Raw genomic sequence first — 18463 nt, 5'->3', positions numbered from 1 at the left:
CCCAGCACCAGTGATACAGGTGCACTGATGTCCCCCAGCATCTGTGCTTGGGTGAGCCACATAACCTCAGCCCAGCACAGACCCAGCACCAGTGATACAGGTGCACTGATGTCCCCCAGAATACCCCACTCAGGGTAACATGGCCTTACATGGCCAGAAACAACGCACTGGGAGTCACAGCCGCATAAACACTGACACATGGTACTGTCACCCAGAGCGCACACACAGCAACAAGTGATACCCACAGATACAGCCTCACTAGTGCATCAGATGCTCTGACACGTGGAAGGCTGTGAGTGAAGTGCCCCAGGGCACCAAGCAAAGTTACACTGTGACATTCAGACCCTTCCTAAAGGGGGAAGGGGGTGGATGAAGTGGTCCCAAGGCTAGCGCCCACACACACACATCCACACACACGCACACACACATCCACACACACACAGAGTGCCCCAGTAGCCCAGAGCCACAGTGCAACCACGAGCACTCTGTTCCGTAGGCAGCTGCAGAAAGAGCTCAAGGCCTGGGACCCCAAGGCAGGGGTGTGCCATGTGGCCTCGATGGCCGTGTGTCAGCCCAGAAGCTAACACACCCTCCATGACGGAGCCTCGCACACCCGCCCTGACTGGGGCAGAGCCTGCCGGGCTCCGAAGAAGTTGGGCTGATCCGTCTCCCGCAGACCCCCTCGGCCAGGCCGCCTTCGCCCTGGTCCTCACCTGCCAGCCGGCCCCAGAGGGCAGTGATCCCCTCCGAGGACGGCCCGGGGGCTCCAGGGGCCGCGGCTGCGCCATCCTGAGCTCGGCCCGGCCCCGGCCCCCACCCCGGCAGCGCTTTAGCTGACCCAGCCGGCTCCGGCCCGCGCGAGCCCCGGCCCGGGCCCCGCAGCACCGAGCTCCGCGCTCCCGGCTTCGGGCTCCCGCGGCGCGCTGCCTGCGCTGGGCTCGCCGGGCTGCCGGGCCCTGAGGGGGCGGGGCGCCAGGTACGGGCAGCGCGGGGACCGGGGCGGGGCTTCGGGGATCCGGGGCGGGGACACAGAAGGCCCCCGCCCCGGACACTGCGCCTGCGCGCTCTTGCCAGCGCGTTGGGAGCTTTCGGCGGGGGCCCTTGGGCCCCGAGGCTATTCAGCGCACCCATAGCATGCGTCCTCTACCTTCCCAAACTCTGGGTACCACGCCTTAAGGCCTCAGGGATGGGCTTCTTGGGCTGGGCTTTGAAGTCAGGGAGGAAGTGGCGGGGGTTGAGGGCGGTTACCTTGGAGACAGAGGGCTTTTCTTGAGCATCTACTTAATGTTGGACCCTTTGCAAGTCTTATCCTCGCCCCACAACTCAAGAGGTACGAGTATCATCCCCATTTTACAGAAGAGAAAACTGATTCCAAGAGATAAAATATCATGCTGAAGATCACACAGCTTGGAAAAGGCAGAACTAGGAATCCAGGGAAAGGCTTGGAGCTCTCTCCCCTCCCACCTCCTCACCTCCACCCCCCTCTAATGCCTGCCAGTGGCTGACCTGTACCCTCCCTTCCCCAGGCCCCATGCCCATACCTGTCCCTAACTGCCCCTGATCCTGGGAGAGGGAGGGAACAGGGCCTGCCAAGGACCCACACATGGAGAAGACTTAAGCATATGTAGGTTCTAGCTCTGGCCTTGCTACAACTTGCTGAGTAGACCTGAGTGAGTCCCTGCCACCTCTGTAGGCCTCAGGTTCCCCATCTGTAAAATATAAGGCCTCTGAAAGCCCTTCCAGCTGATCCTGCACTGTGTCTGCCACTGTACAGTGGGGGGCAGGGCCTCAGCATCCCCTCCCCAGACAGATGCTGGGAAAGCAGCAATTGCTTCCTGAGCTGTGGCCAAGTCAACACCAGCTGCTTCAGACCCTGCGGGGCAGGGCTGCCCACCAGCTCAGTACCCAACCTCTCTTCAGCTTCCTGAAGGAGCTGTTGGCAGCTACCCACCACTCTCCATCTCCAGGGCCAAGGCCTCCTGGAAGGAAAGCACCGCACCTTCCTTTCCCCCAGACCTGGCCCTGGGTCAAGCTGGAGCCCAGGAAGCCGGTGGGAACTCTGGAGATGTGTATTCCAGACGCAGTGTAGCTTTGTTTTTAATAATTAACAGCAGCAAATATTGATTCATGCAGGCACTTCCAGGCCTGAGCGCTTCCGGGCACCCATCGAAATGCAGCCAGAGAAACATTCATTCCCACACTGGGAGGAGGCAAGAGCTGCTCGCATCACCGGAGACATCTGTGTGCCAGGAGTGGAGGGTGTGCACATGTGTGCATGCAGCTGTGTAGATGTGTGTGACTGAGATCAGATGGGGACATCCTGGGTGTGCATATTTGTGTGTTTGTACATGTGTATCTGTATATACATGCATGCGTACACGTGCGAGTCTCTGAATACATCTGCAGACATGTGAATGCACCCATGTATGTAGGTGTGGGTAGGCTGTGTATGTACATGTGTGCAGATTTCTAAATCCTCAAGCAGAAAAAATCCTACAGCAGGGCAGGGTAGGAGGGTCTTGGATAGCTCAGTGTCTATACAAATGCGGCTTCCCAGTGAGAGGGGGATGCCCTTTCTGGGTGTCTGTCCTGCCCTGGGAACATAACGATCCTGATAATAGTTCAGCTTCCTAATTTGAGCTTTCCAAAATTACCTTCACAGTCATCCCCCAATTGTAAGCTGGCAAGGTGGGTAGAAAAGAAACTGCCACCTCTATATTCCAGATCAGAAACTGAGGCCCACAGAGGGGCAGGGATTTGCCCACTGGCACAGGGAGGTCAACTGCCCCTCACACTGGCTCCACCATCAACATTATAAATGTGTGCAGAGCTGGGGGAGGGGGAGTGGAGAATGTGTCACAGACCTGGGACCCCTCAGCCCCACCACTGGTTTGCTGGGGACCCAGTCTCTCTGGGCCCTGGTTTCCTTTGCTGTCAAAGGAGTACGATGTACAGACTGTGTCTTGATTCTGGGGTGGGGGCGGGCTGTTGGGATGGGGCAGTTTGGAGCCCGCAGCCGGCTGGGCTGTATTGGCACAAATGGAGGCTTCTAGCCAAACTGGGCAGAGGGGAGGTAGCTCAGAGCTAATCTGAGAAGGCCAGCCCCAGGCTGGCCAAGCAGGCAGGACTCAGGGAGATGGGCTCTTCTAACCCTCATTTTTCCAACAGGAACACTGAGGCCCAGGAAGGGGAAGTGAACCCAGGCCTCCTACTGGATGCTTACGGGGAGAGGGACTGGGAGACTCACTTCTGAGCCCAGCTGCCATGGAGTCGCTCCCTACCTGCCAGGTCCCAGGATCCATATGGCCCAGTCTTGGGATATCGCCCAGGCACAGACAACAGGAGAGGATCTCAAGAACCCCTTGATACGATCCCTAGGACCCGCTGCACTTGGACCCCCTTGGAGGTGGTGATCCAAAAGTACACCATTCCTTGGACATGTGCCCTCCTGGCCTAGAAGAAGTATATGGCCCTTGTTCCAGGTCAGAGCACTGGGAAAGGAGCTTGGCAGATCCTGACTCTGCTATTTCCTGGCTGTGTGACCTTGGGAAAACCACTTCCCCTCTCTGAGCATCTGGATCCTCATCTGGAGAATGCCTACCACCAAGGTTTGATGGAAGGACCAAGAGGCATGATATCTGTGGACGTGCTTTAGAAACTGAAAAGTGTACTACGAAAGTGAGAGCTTATTACCCTCTGCATTAGAGATGCCACCAGACTAGGCACTCTGGTCAGATAACATGAGTTCTGGTCCTAGACCCGTCACATCCTACCTGTGTGTCTTTGAGCAAGTAACCTAACCGCTCTGAGCCTTGATTTCTCATCTGCAAAATGGGACTAATAAGAGTACTAATATAAGTACATAGTAGTTAGAGTTTGAGAATGAAATGAGATACTGCACGTAAAGCATTAAGTACCCACCTGGCACATAGGAAATCTCAATAAATGCTAGTGGTTATTACTGGTATTTGACACCCTGTATAAGTTGTTTAGTTATTTATCTCCTAACTGGACTATGGCTCCCTGAGGGCAGGGTCTGTGTCAGATTGACTTCTGGCACCTCAGTGCCCAACACAAAGTTGACATAGGTCAGGTGCTGGGCAAAGATTTGATTTTGATGATAACAACAAGAATAGCCTCATGTATAGGGCTCTTACTCTGTGCCAGATATTGTACACAGAGTGTTCTATCATCACTTTTCACACTTTACCCCACTTCAGAGGGCTACCTCTCACAGTAGCCCTGGGAAGTGGGGTATTATCATTACACCTGATTTACAGGTGAGGAAACTGATGGTGATGTTGATAACGAATATAAGGAAGAATAGCTGTTTGGCCAGTTTATTCCCAGTTGTTTTGCCCCCAACAGTTCTACAGACCCTGGTTCAACTTCTGAGACTGTACCAGGCCCACCCAGGGGTGAGGAGTTGTATACCCTTGTGGGGGGGGGCTAAACCCCAAGCAGCATCTACGCAAACATTTTACTTCTGCACAGCAGTCATTCCTAGGTATCTCTTGGCCCTGGGTCAGGGTGGGGGGGCCTCTCCAGACCAGGGGCCGTGGGGAGGCAGGCACTTACCTTAGGGTGGAGTGAAGCAGTCTGGGAGGGAGCTAAGTCCACTCGTGGCAGGTCTAGTGCCTGAGGGAAGCGCTGGTTCTGCCCATCACTCCTCCTGGAAGAGAAAAAGAGTCTGAGGTCAGGGAGGGCCCCAAGTTGGGAGATTTGTGAACTTTGGGAGGAAGAGTCACTCTGAGAGTTGGGGGACATTAAGGGGGACAGATTTCACAGAGGAGGGGGTCCTGGGTTCCCCAGGAGGCAGGAGAGGAAGGGCTTCCTGAGCAGGGCTGCCAAACAGGCTCTCCTTCCCCAGGGATCACAGCTGTAGACAGGGTCTCACTTCCAGCTCTCCATTAGGCCTCCCTAACCCATACTCCAGCCAAGAGGATGTCCACAGCCCATTCTGAAGATGGGCAGACTGAGGCAGGGGGCAGTGAGGGTTGCTGTAAAGGGCTGAGCCCTGACTTCTGGACTAAGCAAGGTAGCCCAGCCTCTACGCACCTCTCCCTGAGCCTTTAGGGACAGAGTAGCCTTAAGGCTGAGGGCCACCTGGGCCATTGCTATTATTAATGACAATAACAATAACGGACACTCATTGGGCCGACTATGTGCCAGGTCCCGTGCCAAGCCCCTCCTTCCAGGCCTGAGGGCACAGACTCATCACCACATTGGCATTCCCACTTTACAGGTGAGGACGCAGAGGCACGCAGAGGTCACACAGCGGGTCAGCAGCAGAGCAGCATCTGAGTGGCGCTTGACTGACACCAAGCCCAGACTCTTTGCCCACACCCAAGGCCCTCCCTGAGGAAAGGAAGCAGGTCTGGTGAGGGTGAAGTCAGCTCCTATTACCCTAGAAAGCCTGCCAAGGAGGCTCATTCTGGGGTCAGGGAGAGGAAGTGCCCAGTGGTTCCTGGGACCCAGGTGGCCCAGGGCTGGGCAAGCAGTCCTGGCTTCCACCCACCACCTAGGGCCACCCTGACGTGGCTGCACCCCCGCCCCAGTCCCTCGAAGGCTGGTCCTGAGAGGGTGAGTCATTCAGGCCACTGCCAGCTTGAGTCAGGCGGAGCTGGGACTGCCACACCCCAAGAGGGGACGGGCCTGTGGGAACCTGGCCCAGGAAGGAGACGCTGAGGAAGCTCTGAGCCCCCTTGCTGGCTCCCCTGGGCCCAGCTACTCAGGGAGAAACAGCTCAGAGGAACTGTCCATAGCCCCGCCGCAGGTACCAGATGCATGCCTCTCCACCTCCCAGGGGGGCTAGCACCTTAAAAGGGGGTCCTGAACTGGGTAGTGCTTGACCCAGAGGATAGACATGGTGGCAGTGACATTTTAGGCCTGTGGCATCGTTGTAGGGGAGATATTCCCAGCCACTTACCTGTTGTGTGACCTTAAATCAGTGACACACCCCTCTCAGCCTCAGTTTCCAGAAAAAATTCATCATAGAGCCTGGGCAGCTAGAAGCTATTCACTCAATGAATTCTCTGGTATTCATGCATTCATGGTAAACTCTGGCTCCCCATGGTAGGGTCTCATTAACTATTTGTTAAATGGATGAGTGAGTGAATGAATGAATGTTGGCAGTGGGAAGGCATTAAAGGTCTGTGAACAAAACAATGGCCTAAACACAGGTTTCTGTAGATTACAAGATACAGTGACACGGGGAGAGACTAGGGAAGGGGGAGTGGAGAGAGGCCCATAGAAATGGTCTGGGCAAATTCCACTGAGGCTGCCATGGGGACCCTTGAGACCGACTATGAGCCTGGAACTGTGTCAGGCATATTACACCTTCACTACTGTGCTGGGAGGCTGGCATTATTTATCCCCTTTTTTACAGATGGAGAAACTAAAGCTCAGAGAGATGAAGCCACTTCCCCTAGCAAGTGGGTGACAGACTCAGAATTTAAAGCCATGCCCTTGACACAGCCAGGTCAGCATGGAGAGCAGAGATTGTCCAAAGGCCAGGAAGTCCTGGAGTTGAAGCCCAGGTGAAGCTGGGTCCCCTTGATGGTAGAAATCACTGTCTTGGTGGCCCTGGCTGCCGAGTGGAGGTTTTTGCCCATGATTGAGCTATTCGGGTGCTGTCCTTCTGCCTGTCCCTTCTCATACCCCAAGGCTCAGGCTGTGGCCATTGCAGGTCAGCCTGGCAGCAGCTCCCCAACACGCTCCCCTTCCAGAACCCCTCTCCGTTTCCCTGTGTCCAGGTGCCCCCTCATGCAGGACTGCTCACTTTGGCACAGGACTCAGTAGGTCTCTCAAGACAAGGGGGCTCTTGCTTCTGTTGGAGTGCTGCCCAAGGCCCTCAGCTCTCCAGTTCCTGGCTGTCCAGAGTCTGCCCCGCACAGGCAACCCCTCCACCTCAAAGGTCATTGCTGAGGCCCTAAGGGGCAGGGGAAGCGAGGGGCTCCAGGATGAGAATAGCGCAGAAATCGGAGGCCCTGGGTCCTGCCTGCCCCAATCCATCCCAGCTCTGCAGGGATAGAAGGACAATAATGACAAAAGCCACAGCCTCCCTGTGCCTTCCATGAGTTTTCTTAATCCTCACAGCGCCCCAGTGAGGCAGGTGCTCAAAATCTACCTGCTTTACACATGAGGAAACTGAGGCTCAGAAAGGTATATTATCTTGCCCAAGGTCGCACAGTTAATGAGGCAGAGCAGGCATTTGAACCCAGGTTTGTCACTCCAGAGCCAAAGATCTGAACTTCAGAGCATGGGCAGCCAGCCCTGTGGACCCAGCACGTCACATCAGGGAAGTAATAATAACAGTAACTGGGCTTCCCTGGTGGCGCAGTGGTTGAGAGTCCGCCTGCCGATGCAGACCGGGTTCGTGTCCCGGTCCGGGAAGATCCCACATGCCGCGGAGCGGCTGGGCCCGTGAGCCATGGCCGCTGAGCCTGCGCGTCCGGAGCCTGTGTTCCGCAACGGGAGAGGCCACAACAGTGAGAGGCCCGCGTACCGCAAAAAAATAATAATAATAATAATAACAGTAACAACAGCAAGGGCAGCCAACCCTGATGCAGGACGTACCACGTGCAGACCCTGAGCGACTGGCTTCACTTGTATTACCTCATTTAATTCTGTTTCAGAGGAGGGAACTAAGACACAGAGGTTAAGCAACGTGTCCAAGGTCACGCTGATAGTGAAATACAGAGGCTTTGAACCTCCAACCGTCGGATCTAGACGCTGCCCTAATGTTACACTATTACCTCTTAGAAAATAGTAGCTGCTCAATCAGGGCTTCTGAAGAAATGAATAAACTCAGGCTCTTGCCTCCCTCCCTCCCCCCTCCCTTCCTGATGCCTCCTCTTCCTCGTCTTAGCCTTCCTCACCTCTCCCCCGCCTCTCTAGCCCACCATGCACCCTCCTCCACCTCTGGTCTCCGCAGACCTCCCCCTGTTTGGTTATTTTCCTCCCTCTCACGAACTTGAATCTCTCTGTCCCTCCCCTTTCTCTCCTATCCCACCTTTGTCTCCTCCCGACCTCCATCATTCCGTTCACACGGGGGCCTCCCAAGTCTCTGCCCGCTCCCCGTTTCTCTGGAAACCTTCCTGACCCCAGGGCCTGGCTCAGCTTAAAATGATTTGCCTTCTTCCTGCACACGCAGCAGCTGGGACGTGGGGAACTCTCCCCACTTTTCTGTTCCCCTGGCCAGGACCGTAGTCATACCTGCACAGCACTCTACAGTTTACATAGACATCGTCTCATTCAATCACCATGGCAGTTTTGTGAGGTTGGATTATTATCAGCCTTTGTCCAGATAAGAAAACTGAGGCTGAGAGAGGTTAAGTGACAAGCCCAAGGTCACTCCAGGGAAAGGGCAGTGCCGGGGTTTCACTCTAGCCCAGGGTTCTTCTACTACATGCATCACAGCCGCTCTCAACCCAGGCCCTCAGTCCTGTCACCCAGCCCCCAGCGGCCTCCCCATCACAGTCCCGGGTTCCTGCCGCCACCGCCAAGCATCTTCTCTAGGTCCAGCTCCAATGCTGCCCTGTCTGGCCTGGACACCTGCCTGTAGGTACAGGACACCTGGACACAGGAATAGGCGGTAGCCAGAAAGGAGGTAACTTGCCCAAGGTCACACAGAAAGCCAGAGCCCACCTGGAGTCTGGGCCAGCCACATTCCAGGGTCACCTTCCGGCCCTGCAGGTGTGTGGCCGCCAGCCATCTGGCCCTAGCTCCCCTCCCTCTCGGAGTGCCCATCTCTTCCAGGGAAAGGGTGCGGAGGGGTGTGTGGGGAGGGACCCAGTGGCCCAGCTCCTGAGTGGGATGGGCCAGGCCGGAAGCTGCTGCAGACAGCTCCTGGTAACTTGGCAACTGTCACTGCACCTCCTCCCCCTCCCTTATCTCCATATTGAGGTAGCAGTAATAATTGCAGTGTCGTGAGTGCAGCTTTTTCTACTTTTCAAAAGCCCTCTTTATCTGCTCACTCCTGGAAGTCTCACCGGAACTGGAGCGGGAGATAAGGCAGTCGCTAGGATCCTCCATTCCCAGAAGGGTAAACTGAGGCTCAGAGAGGTTAAACAACCAACTTGAAGTTACCCAGCAAGGCGGGAGCAGATTAGGAACTAGAACCAGGCCACCACTGGTCCAGGGCCACAGACGCTACGCTGGGGTGGGGGGCCTCTCAGGGGGGTGTCCACACTCTGCAAAACTGCAGGTCAGACCCAGGTGTGATTGGGGAGAAAGGGAAGACGGAGGACAGGTGACCAGATGCCTCCCTGGGTTGCTTCCCACCTGTTAACCAGCTGGAGAGTTGGTGGGAGGGTCCTGTCTTTTATCTGCAAAACGAGAGACAATGTACCCACCTCCTAAGCCACGGATTAGAGTAAGCAAGTAAGCCCAGTAGAAGTGTTTGCCATTATTATTATTAGCCGCTCTCCCAGAGAACCCACCCTTTCAGGGCACCAGAGGGGTGGCTGAGCTATCCTGTGAGTAGGACTTGGCCCTTTGGCCATTCAGAGAGAGCTGCCCTGAACGGAGGCCCCCAGGTGGGTCTGACCCTTGCTGAGTCTCTCAGCCTCATCCCCCCGCCCCCACCCGCCGCTTCCTGCCCTAACCTGGCTGGGCTGCAGGCAGCTTTCCAAACGCGCTGTTTCCCACTGCTGAGCCTCTGCACAGGCTTTGCCCTTTGCTGGGAGCTCCTTTTTCCTTCTTTTCTCCCCGGTAAACCATTCATGCTTTAAAATGCAATTGAAACAGGTGAAACTCTGGTGGCCAGAGCAGGTGACACATGACCACCAAGGCAGGGGTCCTGTGACGGGGAGCAGGGTAGCCGGGTAGCCGGGCAGGTGCTGGACGGCACACACACAAGTTGGGAATCCAGTCCTGGGGGGTGTTGGGAGGGCAGAGAGGGGCTCAGCCAACCAACGAACATAAGGCTGAGAAGGATTTGTCGGGGGCTAGCCCAGGACCGGGGCCTAAGGGGTCCAGGCCAGCCCAGCACTGGTCACCAGAGCTCAGGGTCCCTTGAATCTCCCTGGTCTTCATGAGATCAACCGGTTCTACCAAACTGGTGATTCACGTTGGGGCGGGGGGATGGGGAAAGGGCACAGACCTCAAAGTGAGAAGGGGTCCCGCCCCGGAGGGTCACTCCTGTGAACCTTCAGTCCCCTGAGAGAAGGCCCTCTGGATGGGGCTTGGGAGGCTGCCCGTGCCTCCCAGCCGCGGTGTCAGGTCTGAGGGGACTCTAATCTCCTGAAACCAGAGGCTACAGGCCACCCTGGAACTGCCCCCTCCCCCCGGGGGCCACAGAAGCCCACTGTCTCCGGAGCTCAACCATCCGGCACCGCTTGCCCCTGGCCTTGCCAAGGTGCCAGGGAAGGTGGCCAGGGGCAGCCGGTGAGCAAGTTTCTGAAGCTAGGCCTGGGCCCCCTCTGGGGGCCCATGGGGAGCGGCGGCGAGAGCAGGGGCGTCGGGGACACAGGCATGGCTGCTCCTGGCTCTCCTTTCCCCAGGCACCTTTGACCTCAGCCAGGACTCAAGAGGGAGTGTTGAGGGCACAGGAGACAAGTGGGGGTTGGGGGGGGGGGTGAGCCAAGCGCTGTGATGTCCTGTAATCCTTACAACAGCTCTGACTGAGGCTGCTGTCATCCTCACACCATTTCAGACATAAGGAAGCAGAGGCTCAGCTAGGTTGCAAGATGGGCCGGGGTCTCGCAGCCGCCCAGCCGCAGAGCTGGCAGGGCCCCCCTGGGGGCGGGAGGAGAGGATCTCAGGCACCAGGCAGGGCAGAGGGGAGCAGGAAGGGGGCTCGGGGGCACCGCACCCTCACCCTGAGCTGGCTGAGCGCCGAGACAACCGGATCCCAGAGCTGCGCCAGGCAGCGGCCTCCTGAGCAAACAACAGGTTGGCAGCCCCAAGAGGAGGTCATGGGACTGGCCCCCACCCGGGGCACAGCACCTGGGAGCCGGGCCTCCCATCCGCCAGCTGCCCGCCAGTGCCTCCCCTGCCCAGGTGGCCCAAGGCCTGCAGCAGCCTAAGCCTGACCCTCCTCCTCCCCGGGGACTGACCCCTCCCTGCACCGGGGGCAGGAGGGAGGAGTGACGCTGAGGTGACCGAGCCACGGGGCCTTCCTGCTCCCTAATGACAACATCTGCTTATCCCGCCTGGCACTTTACAGTTTACACACTTCCTTCGCTCTAGACCCTCTCTACAGCCTCATAAGGAACCGAAGGCAGGTAACGTTCGTTACCTCCATTCTACACAGGAGGAAAGTGAAGCCGGGACAGAGCTGGTGACTCGCCCATGGTATCACACCGGAAGCCCAAACCCAGTGGCTCTAGCCCTTGCCCACGTGGGCACAGGACAACTTACCAATGGGCCGGCACAGGCCGCCGCCCTTAGCACCCAGGGAAAGGGTGGCCGGAGCTCGTGCGCAGGGGCCTTCCCAGCACCCATCGGCTGCTCAGTCTTAGCGCCACCCACGCCCCGCCTCCCTCCTTAACCTTATCTTCTTTCCCAGCCTCTGCAGCCCAGGGGGTCTCCCTTGCTGAACTCCATGCATTCCTTCACTCACTCACTCCATCACCCACCCACTCCCCCATCTGCCCTTCATTCCTGTGCTTAGTCACTCATTCAGGACACACGTCCTGACGCCCACTCTGGGCCAGACAATGGTGCTGGGCGTTGGCATCAGAGCCAGGCCTCACCCCCCTCAAAGCAAAGCCCAGTGACACTACCCGGACTGTTCTCTAGCTGTGCCTGGTGCCCTGTGGCCTCACTGCTCAGATGCTAAACCCTGCAGTGCTGAGGCCTTGTTAAATCCATCCGTCTTCCTCCTAGCCAGTGGGTTTGCTCCCTCATGGGTTCCAGGCCACTGGTGAGCAGAAGCTGAGAATACCGTAGGTGTTGTTCAATAAATTACAAGCTCCTGCCCGGAGAGACAGCATAACATCAGAGGTGTGGGCCCTGGAGCCAGACTGCCTGGGTTTATATCCTAGCTCTGCCACTTAACAGCTGTGGGACTTGGGCAAGTTACTTAACCTCTCTGAGCCTCAGTTTCCTCATCTATAATTTGGGGATAACAACTGTGTCTGCCTCCAAGGGTTGTCGTGAGGATTAAATGAGTTCATACATGTAAAGTATGTAAATATTAACCATGAGCATTTCCTGGCCTTCCCTTCTCTCTTCCTTTTTTCCTTCCTCTGTAGGCTGCTGAGGACTGAGGCAGGGCTCCTGGGTGAAAGTCATGAGAAGGTAGACCAGAGTCCAACATGAGAAATAATGTGATGAATAGAGCCGTGTAAGGTACTGAGCTCCCCGTCAAGCAAAGGCAGGAAGGGATGAAGGGGGAGATGCCAAAGTATGGGAACAGGGAGAATAATGGGAGCATGGGGGTTCACTAGATGACCTGCCAGGCACCTCCCACATGTGGAATCGATTCCTCTTGACTCCAGGGTCTGTGGTCAAGGGCAGAGGCAGTGGATAAATTCCCATTCTTTCGAGGAGATGGACTTTCCTGGGTCTCCCGTGACACATGGATTGCTGCTACTTCTCTGCTGGTTTGCTTGCCACACCCATTAAGGATGAAAATGTGCACACTCTTTGGCCCAGCAACTCCACTTCTAGGCATGTATCCCCCAGAAATACTTACAAAAAAGCACAAAAATATATGAACAGAGGACATTCACTGCAGCAGGGTTTGCCATAGCTGAAACCTGGAAGCTGGTTAAATACACAAGGCATGTGCAAACCATGGAAGACCATGCAGTGGTGACAAAGGAGGTTTCTAGTCCTGACGGAAAAGGGAATTTGAGGTATACTGTTAAGTGAAAAAAAACAGGTTGCCCCCCAAAAAATCTCACTTGGAAAAATTTTAAATTACATGTAAAAGTTCACATGGGTTATCTCTGGGAAACAGGACCACTAGGAACTTCTGCCTTCTACAGGATATATTTCTCTGTGTTGTTTGGATTTTTACAACGAGCACTGATTATTTTTGTCATTAGAAAAAGAAAGAAAAAGATTAAAACAACTGAGTCCTTTGAGTCAGCTGAGTACCTGACTCCTTTACCTTCCTCAATCATCTTAAGAAAGAGATACTCTTCACTCCGTATTCCAAGGAGAAGCTGACACAGAGGGAGGTTAAACATGGCCAAGGTCCCCCAGCAGCAGTGACAGAGCTGGGCTGTAACCCTCGTTCTGGCTGACTCTGAAGCCCACGCTCTTTCTCCTACACAAGGCACTCTGCTCTGAGGGGCAGGGAGGAGAGAAGGCAGGAGAGAAGCAATCCAGGCTGCTGGGCTCGGGGCTATACCCTGGGACCTCAGCTGTCAGGTCCTGGGAGCCAGGCCAGCCACGGTCAGCCTGTGCGGAGACAAGGCTGTCTGCCTCATTTGCAAATGCAAATAAATGAAGCCTCTGCTCCTGGCGTCAGGTCCCAGCCCCGAGCTGCCCCAGGCTAGCAGGCTGGCAGGTGCCCAGCCCCACCCCTGGAACCACCCCCCAAGGCCTCAAGGTCGCCAGGCGGATGGGCATGCGCTGGGGCTCTAAATAACTTTCCAAGTTGATCAACGTGTTTCTGGAAGAAACTGGCGTTTTAAGTTCCTTGCCGCCTTCTCAGTGAGAGCCTGGAGAGGAGAGGAACACAGATGCGTGCTCCTGAGTCTGGCTGGACCAATGGACAGATCTAGAAGCCAGGTGGACTTGAGTTCAAATTCTGACTTGGCCAAGCTCTAGCTGTGTGGCCTGGGGAGAGTCACTTCACCTCTCTGAGCCTCAGTTTCCTCAGCTGTAAAATGGTGTTGATAATTCCTCCACGCAGGGCTGCTGGGAGAATTCAGTGAGATAACGCGTATGAAAGTACTGCCCAAGCTAGGAGCCACCTTCCATGTGCAGGGGAGGGTTATGATCCTGCACACTGTGGGGGTGGTTGGGAGGGGGCACGTGCACATCTGTGCAAATGTGGAGTGTGCAAAGGGCTGGATCAGAGGGCGCTGCTCCACAAAATCAGCAAGCAACTGGGGCGAGTGTCTGACACTTTTGCTGGGAGCCGGCACGGGGTTTTCTGCAGTGCTGCCTGCTGGTGCGACAGGGTGTGTTCAACTCCGTGGGTGAGGATGTAGGTGGGAGGCCTGGCAGGAACGTGAAGTGTGGGTGGGAGAAAACACGCTCGTGTCTGGGGCGTGCGTGGGTTTGTAGGCGAGCATGTTTGTGTCTATCACGTCATCCACCTGCCTAAAAGCCCCCCCGTGGCTTCCCGCCACGTGCAGGATGGAGATTCGACTGCCTCACGTGGCCCACGAGGCCCTGAGCGTCTGTCCCACCTCCCAGCCTTTGCACACACCGTACCCTCCACCTGTTCCACCCTCCCCCGTCATCCCCCATCACACCTACATGCTACACTCTTTTTTTCTATAAGCAGATATTCATTTTTAATTTTTATTTATTTATTTTGGGCTGTGTTGGGTCCTCGTTTCTGTGCAAGGGCTTTCTCCAGTTGCGGCAAGCAGGGGCCACTCTTCATCACGATGCGCGGGCCTCTCACTATCGCGTCTGTGGAGCACAGGCTCCAGATGCGCAGGCTCAGTAGTTGTGGCTCACGGGCCTAGTTGCTCCGCGACATGTGGGATCCTCCCAGACCAGGGCTCAAACCCGTGTCCCCTGCATCGGCAGGCAGACTCTCAACCACTGCGCCACCAGGGAAGCCCCATGCTACACTCTTATACAGTCTTTCTGGGGCCCCCTCCTCAGACTGGGTCAGGTTGCCCCTACCCTGACCAGCTTTCCCAGAAGCCTGTCCCGGGTTTGCACTTGTCACAGTGTGATTATCAGATCACGGAGCTTCTGTAGGTGTGGACCCGATCTGTTTGGGGGCCTGGCACACAGTCGATGCCCGATTATGATGTGCTACATGAGTGAATGTGTATATAGCTGTATGCTCGTGACGAAGCTGCCTGGACAAGAGTCAAGTCTAGGAGTGTGCATAGGGAAAATGTGCGTGTGTATAGGGGGCATCTCAAAGAACCTCTGGCCCGTGGGTGGGCCAGATCTGGGAAACGCCGGAGGACGCTATGACTGGTACTCAGGCCCAGGTTGGCTGCAGAGAGAGAGAAAGCCAGCCTAAGTTCCTTTGCTCCCCTGCCCCAAACCCCTCCTGAAATAGGCCCCGGGTCTCTGCACCAGACCCCAGAATACTTCTGGGCAGGGGGATCAGCCAGGTGGTCACCAGGCTGGCCTCCTGCCTGTGCCCTGCAGTCGGCCCCACCCCTGCAGTCGGCCCCAACCCTGTGGGCTCAGAGGCTCCGCCTTCTGCCACACGCCCCATCTCACCGGAGGCCCAACCCAAGCCTGCTCTTGCATGCCTGCCCACAGTGCCCACCCCCCTCCCCCAGGCCTGCCTCGTGAGCAGCAGTTCTTCTGAGAGAGGATGGGCCTCCAACACCCCTGCCTACTCAGCCACCTTCCACATGCTGCCAGGAGATGATCTGGAATGTTCCAGATTTGGGGAAGGGAAGGAATCTTGTTCCTGCCTCAAGACCTTTACACATACTCTGCCCTCTGCTTGGATCACCCTTCCCACAGTCAGTTCCTTCCCATTCAGGCCTTGAGAGGCCCTCCCCGATACCCTTAGGAAAGGGTATCCCCTCCCCAGCCACCCTGTCACTCACTACCCACTACCCATGTGAATTCACCTTATTTGCCCATTAGCTCGTTTTGCATCTGTCTCCTGCATTGGAAGGTGACCTGCATGAGGCCACACACCAGGCACCTCAGGTTCGCCGCTGTATCCCCAATTCTTAGACGACACGTGGCAGGGACTTGATAAGTATTTGTTGAATGAACAAATGGCTAACGAAGGACTTCCCTGGTGGCACAGTGGTTAAGAATCTGCCTGCCAAGGCAGGGGACAAGGGTTCGAGCCCTGGTCTGGGAAGATACCACATGCTGCGGAGCAACTAAGCCCATGCGCCACAACTACTGAGCCCGCGCTCTAGAGCCTGCGAGCCACAACTACTGAGCCTGCGTGTCACAACTACTGAAGCCTGCGTGCCTAGAGCCCGTGCTCCGCAACAAGAGAAGCCACCGCAACGAGAAGCCTGCGCACCACAACGAAGAGTAGCCCCCGTTCACCGCAACTAGAGAAAGCCTGCGGGCAGCAACAAAGACCCAATGTAGCCAAAAATAAATAAATAAAATAAACAAAATTATTAAAAAAAAAACAACAAGCAAATGGCTAACGAATCCTTGAAAGGATCCTGTGAGGTGAATATTGTCCCTGTTTACAGGTGTGGAAACTGAGGTTCAGAGAGGTTAAGTCTCTAGCCCAGGGTCACACAGCAATCAGTCAGACCAGGTCAAGATTAGGGACTATCAGACTCCACAAGAACCCCAGCACGACAGTGTTTTGTAGCTAACCTTCCCATTTTATAGATAGGAAAATGAGCCTCAGAGAGTAAGAGTGCTGTTTCTGCAGGTTACCGGGGCTTCCCATGGTCTGAAAGGGCTGCACCGTTAGGCTGCGCTGGCCCTTTAAAAGCACCTCCTCACTCCTCTCACCCTGAGGTGGTGAGGACTAATAACCCCGCTGCACAGAGGAAGAAACCATGGCTCAGCCAGGGAGGTACTGCCCAAGGTCACCCAGCCAGGACTCAGTGCAGACCTGGCTGGCTGCAAAGCCAGCATTCTCAGGGCCAGTGTCAAGGTCAGTGCCCATGGCTGGGAGCATGCTCAAGCGTGGGCAAGTCTTGCCTCCCGGCAGGCAGTGAACTTCCAGAGGGCAGAGTCCACACACTGAGCGATTCTGCCCCCACTGCAAGGACCAGCTTGTAAGGATGACACGGCAGGGACCACGATCACTGGCATCACTTTGGTTTTGGACCTTGGCATACATTTCTCACTTAATCCCCACAACAATCTTCAGGGTAGGTGCTCTTATGGTCTTTAATTTATAAGACCCAGAGAAGTTATCCTCCACTGTACACAGCCCCAGACTGACAGCACAGAGCAGGGCAGCCCTTACAGTGGGGAGTGCCCATCTTACAGTGGGTGATGGGCAGCCCTGGCAGGCCTCTGCCCCATCGTGGCTTGGGGGTTCAGACCCTCTAGGGCACCCACAGGAAGTCCCAGTGGGGCTAACAGGGACATGAGCTGGTGGCTGCCTCTTCCACTTTCTGTTGCCAGGTCCAGTTCCGTCCTGTGCCCAGCAAGTGCCACCAAATGCTTTTCTCCTCCACGTTGCTGACCTGCCACCTCCTCTTCTTGGAACACTCTCTTGGCACTGGCCCTCCCTCCCACACCACACACGCGCAGACACTCTGCCACTTGGCCCATTTCAACTTGTTTTTTGAGTTTCAGCTTCTGGGTCATCTCCTCCAGGAAGCCTCCCCTGATTCCCAGGTAGGGGAGAGGAGTCCTTCTCTGAGCTCTCAGAACTCCCCACATCTGCCCCATCAACACGTATCACCCCCCCCCTTAGAACCCTCTCTTTCCTTATTCTCCCCCCTGCCCTTGAACTCTACGAGGGGAGTGGCCTTGTCTGTCATCTCCATTGCCATGTCCCCAGTGTCCAGCATGGGGTTTGGTTGGCCCTTGGAGGGCATTCCCACATTAAATATTTGTTGAATTAATTTGCTAAATGAAGGAATGACTGTCTTGGGAGAGACCCTGAGCAGAGGAAAGTCTTTATGGGATTTAGGGATATCAGAAAGGTCCCCTCCTTAATCACTTTTCCTCAAATAAGCCACCTCCACAGGGCCTAAAATTCTAGCACTAAAATTTTAATGAGTCTCTCTTTGGTTTAATGTGTCTTTTCTCTCAAAATGCAAATGCTCAGGGAGAGGGAAAACATCCACTGAGTGCACACAATGAACTTATTTCATTCTAAGCCCCCCGTGGGGTACGGAGCCTGGTTCTTATTGTCATGAGCAATCTGAGGTTCAGAGAGGCAAAAGTAGCTTGGGCAAGGCCACACAGCAAGTAAGAAAAGTTGAAGTTGGTATCTGGACTCAGATCTGCCTGAAAACAGAACCCCCATCTTTCTTTGCACCTCCCAAACAAAGGGACCTAAGCCTGAGCGTTGCTGGGATGTAGAGGCAAGCAGGGCCAACCAGACTGGGAAACTTAGAGCTGCAAGTGCCCTCCAGGACCATCTCTGCCTCCCTTTTTTGTTTTTTTTTGACCACACCTCGCAGCAAGCAGGATCTTAGTTCCCTGACTAGGGATCGAACCCATGCTCCCTGAAGTGGAAGCGCGGAGTCTTAACCACTGGACTGCCAAGGAAGTCCCCCATCTCTGCCTCTTGATTGTGCCGAAGGTGGGCATGGGGAAACTGCCCAAAGACGGGGATTCACTTCCCAAGGTCACACAGAAACATAGCGGCAGACCCAGGACCAAAACCCATCTGAAGGAGACTTTCTCTTATCTCCTTAAGTTAGGGAGAGCTCTTTCCTGGAAGAGGGGGCCTCTCTGGTCT

The 18463-nt window shown here is 55.7% G+C and overlaps 1 protein-coding gene across 14 annotated transcripts in view; it reads right to left on the bottom strand.

The window, feature by feature from the left end:
- RAP1GAP (RAP1 GTPase activating protein) overlaps nucleotides 1-18463 on the bottom strand; it is a 51263-nt gene that overhangs the window by 24835 nt on the left and 7965 nt on the right. For 11 of the 14 annotated variants that reach the window (XR_003794584.1, XR_003794586.1, XR_003794587.1 and 8 more), the window contains one exon: nucleotides 4579-4672. Coding sequence is in view for 5 of the 14 variants with exons in the window: in XM_029230223.1 (XP_029086056.1) it covers nucleotides 4579-4672 (94 nt within the window). In the remaining 9 variants the exon portion in view is untranslated. Of the gene's footprint in view, nucleotides 1-713; nucleotides 851-4578; nucleotides 4673-18463 lie in introns of those variants that run through there. The other 3 variants (XR_003794588.1, XR_003794589.1, XM_029230225.1) reach the window with 2 other exon arrangements.

This window comes from Monodon monoceros, unplaced genomic scaffold (genome assembly GCF_005190385.1).
Source record: "Monodon monoceros isolate NGI ecotype Baffin Bay Population unplaced genomic scaffold, NGI_Narwhal_1 Super_Scaffold_18, whole genome shotgun sequence".
In the NCBI taxonomy this organism is placed as follows: domain Eukaryota; kingdom Metazoa; phylum Chordata; class Mammalia; order Artiodactyla; family Monodontidae; genus Monodon; species Monodon monoceros.
The sequence above is the reverse complement of the archived record's forward strand: the minus strand, read 5'-3'. Positions and strand labels throughout refer to the sequence as shown.